At 42.6% G+C, this 11,073-nt stretch overlaps 1 protein-coding gene across 1 annotated transcript; it reads right to left on the reverse strand.

Annotated features, from left to right (window-relative positions):
* Window positions 1-352: 352 nt before the first annotated feature.
* LOC306666414 (protein zyg-11 homolog B-like) lies at window positions 353-2,838 on the reverse strand. Its single transcript, XM_079148475.1, is given in 2 exon segments — window positions 353-1,279; window positions 1,282-2,838. Coding segments are annotated over 2 exon segments (2,049 nt in total). The 5' UTR covers window positions 2,687-2,838; the 3' UTR covers window positions 353-635.
* Window positions 2,839-11,073: the final 8,235 nt, after the last annotated feature.

The raw sequence follows: 11,073 nt of genomic DNA on the forward strand, positions 1-11,073 counted from the left end.
GATAGAAGAACAAAAAGACGTGAGTACTGAAATGAGATTAGTACAAAGTAAATGTTGCAGCATCTGAAACTTGCCACTGAGTATCATGAAAATGACAGAAGTTAATCTCTCACCAGGAGGTGAAAGAACTGAGAAATTGTTCCCATAACTAGGCCTAGCAAAGGCTGGAGAGGACAAGGCCTTTATTTGGGGACTTTAGCATTGTCATAGATGTCCCCAAAAAATATAGTTAAGCTACTTAATGTCATCTGATTTTGTAAAATATCCCTTTATTGGTATAACCTGTGTTTAGTAGAGATCTCTATTGGAAGGGACACTGAGATCAGAAGAGTCTGGCCTAACTTTATCATAAAACTTCAGAATCTCAAGCACAGGTTAAGTTCAAACACTGAAAGATGTGGAAAATTTCCTAAAAGGCAATGATGAAGGAAGAGACCTTTCTTGCCTCATTAGTTAAAAATCACAAGACAAATTAGAGACTGTTCACATGGGCAGTAGTGTACATTATCAACCCCAAACTCATGTTATGACTCTTGTCATAGAACCCCCCAAAACACCACAGAGGGCAAGATATTCCCAATGAACCAATCACAAGGAAATTCCTGTGGGTTCAATGATCCAATAATTTATGGCTATTAATTTAGTCTAGCCCGAGGTTGCTTTTTACTGAGAGGCGGCCTCCCATGGCGCACAATGTGTTTTTCTAAGCTGTCCAAAATGGCCACAGCAATCTGTTGAACATGGGGATCAGTCTGTTCATATTCTTTGATGTTGTATAAATGCTGCAACCCTCCTTCTTCAATCAGCATGCTGCAATACCTTGAAGGATTCTTGCTGCAGACATGCTGCATAGCCCAAACAGCCCATAGCTGAACTCCTGGTGTTGTGAAGCAGCCAAGTAGTGGGAAAAATGGATTAAAGGACCTGTATGCTACCATTTCACACTCCGGAGTTGGCCATTTCAAAATAGCTGAATGCAGGTCATCAAGAAGAGAATTCCTCTGGCTATGGCTTAATGTCCAAGCTTGTTCTCCTCTTGATATTAAGTGGGCAATAATTCCAGCTGCAAAGTAACTGACTTCTACTTCAACACTGTGTAGGAGACTACTAATGTGATCTATAAAATCCTTCCACATTAATTCAGAATGCAATTCTTGTACTTCAGCAATATTGTTCAAAAGTCCTAGAACTTTCTGTTGAATGGATGACTCAGTTGGAAAAGACTCTAGAACTCTCATGAAAAGTTCTAAGCCTTGGTTTTCAATAAAGTGTCTGCAATGGTTGGGGATTCATCTGTGAGGTTCAAAAGTGCACTCAAAGTAAACTTCAATGTAGTATCCACTGAATTTTGGTTGGTTTTCTGCTTCACTATTTGAAGAAGTTGCCTGACAATGAAGAGCTCAGCACCAAGCTGTGCAGTTTGTTCTGTAGAAAGCTTGGCATCCAGGATAGAAATGATAGCAACTGCCATCCTTTGCATATTTTGATCCTCATGGTTGCAGAGCCACTGCATGACAAGCTTGGCTGCTTCAAACCTGTTAAATGGAACATCCTGAAGGATCCGGTCACTGCAAAGTGAAAGGAGGCAATTCTTCTGTAACTGCTGGTGATTGGGAAAATGTTCCATCGCTTTGAGCAGCAAATGGGTTACATCAGCCAGGAGTCGGACAGGCATCCCTGCAGCAAGATCCTGCTTGGTTAAATTAAATACACAGGAGCTTGCAGCCAGTTGCACTGGCAAATTCATAGGGTGGTTTCTCATTCCAGTAACTACAAGCTTTAAAATTTCTGGTTCTGTTTTTTCCATCACATGAGTCAGGCTAAAAAGGTGAAAGAGAGCTTCTCGGACAAAAAATGCCCGTTCGCTGTACCACTTCAGTGCTTCTGCAATCTGAGTTTCGTTGGCTTCTCCAGACACCTTCAAATGCCCTTCGCCTGTGAGAAATTCAGAATAACCAGCATCAGTGGCCAGCAAACCTACAAACTGCATACTGGGCCGTTGTTGTATAAAGGCTTCAACAGCTTTATCTGTCACATGCTTTCTCCCAGAAACATCCAGAGAGACAAGATTGGGTAGGATATCTTTTTGTTCTAATAAGCGAAGAGCTATGTCTGATGTAAACTGTTTATCATCTGAGATATCAAGATGATTCAGATGTTTTAGTTCCCGAACAACATCCAATATCTGAGTAGTTGTCATTTTTAAACATTTCAAGTGGTGCATGGTTAGAGATTTGAGTCGGTCTTTGCAGGCCAGTAGGGCAGTGATGTCTGTGATTGAGGTGTTAGAAATATCCAGGCTCTCTAATCTTGGCAATGAGGCAACTTCAGCCAGGTCTTCATTGTAAAAGAGAACATTGGTGATGCTTAGAGCTCGAAGGCCAGAAAGCCGGCTGAAGCACCGCTCATAGGGATCCTCAAGGGAGAGAGTTAATGAGTTCAGCACTAAGCACTGGAGATTTTGCTGGATCCATTTGTTACTGCCAAGCCCACTGATAATGTCTGTAATGGTGATGTCAGCATTCACACCTGTGGCATCAAGTTCCACTAACTTGTGGTGGCAGAAGGCTTTCCGGAAGGCAACAGCAGAGATCTTTGCCTTGCGAATGCAAGCTCGCTTTAAACGCATCTGGTTGCCTCTAAAAATACCCATGGTTCCATCATTCAGTAGACCATGAAATGCCATGGTCTGAAGCAGTCGATCAGCCACCTCCTGTGGAAATACTCCAGGTTCCTGCAGACACAATATTCCATCTTGTCTTGCTGAACAGAACTTCTCAAGGTGTGTGGTCAGGAAACTCAAGCAGATATCAAGTAAGGAATAGGGAGAGGCCTCCTCCTCTTTCTGAAGGATTGTGTAATTGTAATTGTGAAGAACGTGGACTTGGGAATCCAGCTGCCTGGATTAAAATGCCAGCTCTACCATTTACAAAATATATATCTTTAGGCCAAGTACTTAATTTCCCTGCACCTCAATTCCATGATCATGGCTGCGCCAGCCTGGTCCTTGGGCATGCAGCCTCAGTCCTGGGTGCAGCAGCGGACTGGGCCCGAGCCGGCCCCCAGGCTGAGCCGGCGCGGAGGCTCCAGGAGGCTCGGGCGAGCTGCGGCTCCGGGCTCGGCCCAGGCCTCGGCCTCCTTCCCTCAGAAGATAGGAGGGCAGCAAGCCGCAGCCGCAGCCGCCAGTGTCCAGAATTTGGTTATAAAATCCAAAGAGAGAAAGACCAAATGGGATCGAAATCAAACAAAACATGTCCAGGGCTCAAAGAGCAACGACCTTAATAAATACAAATCTAGAAGGAATTCTAAGAGCCAGGGCTCTGCCTGCCCCGTATTTTATGTTTGCTTCTTGTTTTGTCTTGTTCAGAATGTTGGTGGCCCATGCACAGTGCCGGCAACTGACATGCTGCAGACACAGTTGACTGCTGATGATGGGGACAGGTACATCTCCTTCATAAATATACTGGGCTGAACCTTGCAACATTGACATTTTTCTAGGTCAGTGACTTACAGAATGCTATTTCACGTAAGATTCTAAAGTATGTTTTATACAGTTTGAAGAAAAACTAGGTTGAAGGAGATGCAAGTCACTTGAAAAAGTATGTTCCCCTAAGAAAACTCTGGATCATATCAGTCATTCTGTTGTCCAGTATTATGTTTATATAGGTTTTCTTCACTTTCAGAACTTGAGTCTAGGATGCACAAATCCCTCCTGCTGTAGATAATTTGAAGGGGCGGGGGGAAGCAAATGATGGTAAAAAGAATTAATGGAGAAAATAAAGAATGAAACAGGAAAAGAGACTTATAAAGAAAAAAAGGAAGGAATGACAAAATGAACCAGATTTATTCAGAATGACAGCAGAGAATTAGAAGTAGCTAATGACTCTGGCTTAAGGTGTATTATGGGCTGGGGTGAAGAATGAAGTTGTTCCCTTTCCTTACATCATGGATAGATATTAGCCCAAAATGAAATAAATGTATTAAAGACCTAAATATAAGACCTAAAACTATGAAACTTCTAGAAGAAAAAATATAAGAGAAAAACTTTAGGACAAAGGAGTTGGCAAAGATTTTGTAGATATATGATACCAAACACATAGGCAACAAGAGCAAAAATGAATGAATGGAATGACATCAAAGTTAAAACCTGTTCACGTCAAAGGAGACAAGTATCAGCATGAAAGGTAACTTCGGAATGGAAGAAAATGTTGGAAAATCATATCTCTGATGAGGGCTTATTATCCAGAACACATAAATAACTTCTACAATTTAACAACATAGATAACTCAATTAAAAGTGAACAAAGAATTTGAAAAGACATTTCTCCAAAAGAGATACACAAATTACCATAGGCATATGTGAAAAGATGATCACCCTCACAAATTATTAGAGAAATGCAAATCAAAACCACAGTGAGATATCACTTCACATTCACTAGGAAGGCCACAGTCAAAAGAGTAGAAAGTAACAAGTGTTGGCAAGAAAGTGAGGAAATTAGAATGCTGTGCTTCTCATGAGGGATGGTAGTTTGGAAGATCTTCAAAAGATTGAAAATAAAATTTCCATATGTTCTAGAAAGCACATTTCTCCCTCTTCTATCTCACTAGACCTTGGCAAACACATGAATGTGTGCTGTTAATTATTAACAAAAGCCATGAGTTGGAAAGCAACCCAAGTGTTCATCAGCAGAGAAATGTATGAAGAAAATGTAGTATGCACACATACAATGGAATATTATGCATGCTTAAAAAAAGAAGGGAATCGTGTTACATGCTACAATGTGGATGAATGTTGGGGGCTGTGCCAAGCGGACGGCGCCAGAACGGCGCCTGATCACATCCGCATTGAGGAGGTTAATTGACATAAGCCCACTCAGGTGATTTATCGTCCACGCACACAATGCATGCACATATGTTCTCGAGCACTCCTAATCGTGCCTGCTTGGACATCTAGCGTCTTGCCTAATCTTTGCATAAGAGGCATGGCCCTGCCCTCCGCTTCCTGGAGGGAATATAAGCGGGCAGTAGGTAGAAGGAAAAAAGCAGTAGCAGCTAGCAGAAAGAAGTGGCAAGCAGAAAGAGCGCGACAGCGAAAGCAGCAGCTAGCAGCAAGAGGTGGAGAGAAGCCACTAGCAGAAAGGAAGAAGAAAAGGCAGCAAGCAGATAGAAGCAGCGAGTAGGGGCAGCAGCAGAAGGCAGATGGTAGAGCAGAGAACTGAGAACACATCTTTAGGTTGCAGATCACAGATCGCAGTAAGCGGGACGCACCACTAAAGCATCTTAGGTAGACGCACCCTTAGTTCACAGGATGCAGGACGCACCTTTAAGAAGAAGCAGCAGAACTAAGAAGATATGGATCTCTGAAAGTGTAGTCTCTCTCTCTTAAGCAAAGTCTCTCTTTCTCTCCGATAAGCAAAGCCTCTTTCTCTTTCTTCTCTCAAAGGAAGTAAGCTTCATTTCCTCTATCCTCTATAAATAAACAAGCAAGGAAGGAAGCAGCCCAGAGATAGAAGTAGCTCAGTTGCCAGTCCACCACCCATAAGACCCACGCAAAATGTTGCTGCAGGCAGTGACAAATAACCATGGATTTGGTACCGCAAAGAGCCAGCAACAGATGAAACTCAATGATATTACACTAAGTGAAATAAGCCACTCATGGAAGGATAAATGCTGTATGATTCCACACACAGGATGTAGCTAACATACTTTTAAAAAAATCATCAAAACAGGAGGTAGAAAGGTCATTGCTGAGAGCTAGGAGTCTGGTGATGGCAGAGGGAGATTAGAGTTTAATGCATTTAGAGTATCAGTCTTGCAAGATGATAAACTTTTAGAGAGCTGTTGCATAGTAATGCAAACATGCTCGAACTACTAAACTATACCTTTAAAAATGGATAATATGGTAAATTTAATGTTACATGACTTTAACCACCATAAAAAGGAGTTGCAGCACATCACTTCTCTTCTCCTCAGTTTCCAAAGTTCAAAAGCATAGCTTTGCTTTGTGAGTTATTTAATCAACAATGACTCGAATTTTACTGAAAACATTGGTGATGACAAAATGATAGCACTTAATACCACCAAAATTTCACACGTCCAGCCATCTGCTTTTCAGAATAAATGAATCTTGAAGACAAATTAGCATGTGGCATGTGAAAGAAAGGCAGGAAAATTGGGATCCTGCCCAGACCTTCAAAGACTAGCACTATCCATTCAGTTTGCAAACAGTTCCCTTACAAACGGGCAGGTCCCTCTCGGTCCTGGCCAAGCTATTTCTTTATTTAAACAATCTTCTGCAGTCAAATTCATCCCATGCGCCTCTGTTGTAAGCATTTGGCTTCAGGCACAGCAACCCACAGGCTTGATGGACTGCATCTCTGAGCAGTTCCTTCTGCATCTGGCTCTCACACCCCACCTGTTCTTCCCATGAGAGGTACAGGGTAGGTGTGCATAAACAACCAAACGGAAGTCTTCAGAGAGTCCTAGGAGCTGAATTCTTTTGCCTGGAGATCTTTACACCAGCAATCAAGGGCATCCTCAGCATGTCTAAATAGTTCAGTGGTTGGATCAGCAACCCAGGCAGCCCCTGGAAACTTGTTAAACTTGTTAGAAATGCAAATTCTGGAGACTTACCTCGGATCCACTGAATCAGAGAAACCTGGAGGTGGGGCCCCGCAAGCTGAGCTTCATAGCCCTCTAGATGATTCTGAAGCTGGCTGAAACCTGAGAGCCACTGCCACGGATCATCAGTGGATCATCTATCCCTATGTGACAAAACTGAATGAAACCAAGTTCTAAGAGCAAATGGGGAGGAGTGACAGCAGGTGGCAGTGTTTGACTATTTCTGCCTTCTCTCTTAATCCGAACTGGCCATAGAGCAATGGAATTTATCACTGAAAATGTAGCATGGGTCGCTGGCTATTGGGGGGAAAATATACTTCCTTGTTACTTTTCTTTCAAACGAAGAAGGAGAAGGAGAAGGAGAGGAAGAGGAAGAGGAAGAGGAAGAGGAAGAGGAAGAGGAAGAGGAAGAAGAAGAAGAAGAAGAAGAAGAAGAAGAAGAAGAAGAAGAAGAAGAAGAAGAAGAAGAAGAAGAAGAAGAAGAAATGTTTGTTCTCTAAAATCGCAGATTCAAAATCTCAACCATCCTTTCTTGACCTTCTGGGAAAATTGACTCAGGGAGATATTTTTAAATTTTATGACATCAAGATAATAAAATGCTGGTCCTGGAACCTCCTTCATATAGAATCAGCAGAATTTGTATTCTTCCTCCTCCAACAACTGCTACCCTGTGCTGTTTTGTTTTCTCTTCCCTATGCTGTGACCATTACCTAATTTACCTATGTGTCCCTGGTGTGAACACTGAGCTGAAGGCTAGTTTATGTTTTGAAAGCGGTTCCTTGCAGTGCAAGCCAGAGTTCTAATCATAGTCAAGGGAACAGACTTGGAAAGGAGCTCTCATTGTCTTAAGAGATTACATGATATGTATATGATTTCACAGCGGGAAAGCCAGCCTTTCCAAAGCAAACGATTCCTCTCCCCATTAGAGAATTCTGCCCCAGTCACTTGCTGATCATCAGTGGCTGGAGGGATTCAGTCCTGATCTGCCCGGAGCCTTCTTGAGGGCTGCCCTCCAGGTGACCCCTTCCTAGATCACAGAGCCTGTCCCCCTGCCCAGGGCTGGCTCAAAGAAAGAGCAGCAAGACTGCAGTGAGCTCCATCAGCCTCCTCCCTCTCACCAGACTCTTTAAGCACAAAGAGTTTTTTATTTCAACGTGATTGTACCCTGAAGGGCTTTTCTTGATAAATGGCCTTTGAATGACACATCTAAAAGCATCCAGTGCCTTCTCGAAGACAATGGCTACTACTAGCGACAGCAATATAAGTTGAGCTACTGCTGCCCATTACCAAAGCGTTGTTTTCTGAAGTTCTTTATCTGTACCATCAACTGGCTCCTGTCAGCAATCATGAACTATCAAGGCAGGGCACCACTGCTGGGAGGCAATGTTTGGTCTTCTCTAGCGGCACGTTCAATATATTTCCCTGATGCAATGTTGCATTTAATGTTGTGCCGCTGGGGAAGAGAAATTCATCAGAGCCTCTTCAGTGCGTGCTCCTATCTTGTCTTGAGATCACGTTTCATTATTCACCAGGCCAAGAATACATGAGCCAAATAATGTGATTCTGGGACATAGATTGGGATTACTGAAGATAAAGTGGCCTGGCCATGAGGCGTACTGTAAGAACACATGTGCTTATTAGATTGCATCCCATCTCTGCAGCGGCTGCCCTCCTGCCAAGACCGAAGGCTACTAAGCACATACCTCCCCTCAGCTCCCATGTGAGTCACGAGCTCGCTTTCACTCCAAAAGCAAAACATAACAGTGAGAGAGGCTCAGTGCTGCTCATGAGGTACAAGCTGTCAGTTCGTTTGGGGACAGAGTCTGCCTTCCAGCTGATGCAGCACCCCAATAATGCCAAGTGGCACCTTCTGCGCTCTCACAGGTGCAAGCTATTTCTTCCTGAATGAATCATCGATTCTCCTCTCCTCCAAGTTCTTTGTGCTGCTAGCCGGCGCCTACCTCATAAACACACAGAGGCTTCGAAGCCTACACTTCATTCCAAACATCTAAAAGGAGCTTTTAGCCTAAGCATCTCCCTCCTTGTATGGTAATGATGGATCTCGGAACCACAAAGTGGGTCTTTTAAAGGACCTTGGAAGTTAAAGACAGTATCAACGTCAAAGTTCTAAAGCAGTGTTTTCTTTCTTTCTTTCTTTCTTTCTTTTTTTTTTTTTTTTGGTGGTACTGGGGATTGAACCCAGGGCCTTGTGCTTGCAAGGCAAGCACTCTACCAACTGAGCTGTATCCCCAGCCCCTAGAGCAGTTTTTAAATATGCCCAATACAAAAAGGCAGTATAGGGTCAACTACTGTTCATGTGGCATGACATAGAGTTGGCTTTCCTCACTTGCAGATTCTGCATTTGCAGATGCAGTCAACTGCAGATGGAAAACCACTGCATTAAAAAATCACTTCTACCCTGAGCATGGACAGAACTTTTTTCTTGTTACTATTCCACAAACAATACAGTTTAACTGTTGACATGGCACTTACATTATATTAGATATTATAGATAATCTAGAGACAATTTAAAGTATACAAGAGGGTGTGTACAAGTTATAAGCAAATATGTTATATAAGGGACTTGAGCATCCTCAGATTTTGGTATCTCCCAGGATTGACTGTATACCAAGGAATTTATGAGCTTCAAAAGCACTTTAATATCCATGAGTGAAGCCCATTTGGTCCTTTATGGAGGCAGAAATTGTCCTGAATTTTATCCTTTCATTTGCAGTCTCCCTTATCCAAAAGGCCCCCAGGCGGGGGAAGGATCTCAGTTTCTTCAAGTGTAGGTTGCATCAAAATCATCCCGAGTGCTTCTTAACGGTCTGCCCTACCCCTGCCCCAACATGCCTGCTGGATCAGGATCACAGTGTATAGTACCCTAGGAATCTGCATTTTAACACTGTTCTCATGAAATCATTTTTAGACACTAAATACTAGGGATCATTTATCCTAAAATTTATTCATGGAAAAAAAATCCATGTTTTTCTTTTTTTCTTTTTAAGAAACTTTCAGACTACTTATTAGAAATGGAATTCCCTGAATTAAACCTTCATGCAAATTGCCAGGAGGAGGTGGCTGTTCTTACTGTGTGTATGTCATCTGCCAAGATACCAGCTTCTTAAGGGCAATAATCAGGTCTTTTACTTCCTTTATGTTTTCAGCAGTGGCAATGACAATGCTATTTTAAGTAAACGAGATAAAGTCTTATAAAACTGAACATAAAACAAGGCATATAGTAAGTACAAGGACAGGAGAAAGTATTTGAATGTTTTGCATTGCATTTGAAGGACATCCCATTGGAATTTGCTTGGACTCCAGAGTCAGTGTTGCCGGATTGCCTCATTCCACTGAGGTCCCCAAGGACATGGCAAGGTTGCCAGGAGAGCTTAACTGGCTATTGGCAAAGTTCTGTTAATAAGAGAGTTCTTGCAGTCTCAGTTGAAGCCTTGAGTGATCCAAAAGAAGTCCAAGTGCTAGAATTGCCAAACTAGGTGTTCAATCAATACTTATAGCATGAAAATGATAATTAGGATTCTGTTGTTCATCAATCTCTGCAGATTCATAGCTTCTCCACGTTCATATCGGATTATTTTATTCTTAGTATCTGACATATTGACCTTTGTTATCACAGTAAAATTAAACATTAAATTAAAACGTCTAGTGGTGTTAAGAGAAAGGGTCACAGTGAATTCTATCGGACTCTATTGAGATTACAAGTAAAAAGGCTGAACTTGCTTCCACCTCGACAATGTCAATCAGCAGACTTAAGCAGAAACTCTAAGGTGATTAAGTTTAAGGGAAAATCGAAATGCACAACGCTCTTGGAAACTGTCTAGGCAGCCTTTGCCACTTTTCTTTCTGTACACAAACACCGTCTCAGGACCTGAATATTTCACGTGCACTACTGGTGAAGTTTTAATGCCTCCCTCTATTGAGCATGCGAGATAGTGAAGACAGGAACTAAAAATATACTTGGTGCTCTTTGTAGGCACAAATAGACCAGTAAGCAGCTTGCAGGCAATTAGTGAATACCCAAGTACCAGAATGAATGACTGGCAGAAAGTAGTCAGGAAAAAGCACCAGTGCCAAGAAAAAGCACTCGTGCTGGAGGGTACCGGGATGCCCCTGGGAGGGACCAGTGGAAAGTTCTTGCTCAAAAAAGATTCAGGGCCAAAATGTTACTTGCTCCCAAAGACCAGCCTGAGTCTGGACATGCTGTTGAGGGCTGGGTGGGGAGGGGGGATCAAGGGTCTGGGAGAGAGAAAGAAAAAGGAAAACAAAACAAAAATGAACCTCCAAATGACAACAAATGGATTTGAGGCAAAGGTATTCACTTGGGCTCGTTCCTCCAGCTTCTCATCCTGTCCCTGTGTCGCCCACAAATGAATGACCCCTTCCCATTGGAAACAGGTGTCTCCTGCCAATTAGGATTTAAACATCAACAGGG

The sequence above is a fragment of the Sciurus vulgaris genome, assembly GCF_902686455.1.
Source record: "Sciurus vulgaris genome assembly, chromosome: 7".
In the NCBI taxonomy this organism is placed as follows: domain Eukaryota; kingdom Metazoa; phylum Chordata; class Mammalia; order Rodentia; family Sciuridae; genus Sciurus; species Sciurus vulgaris.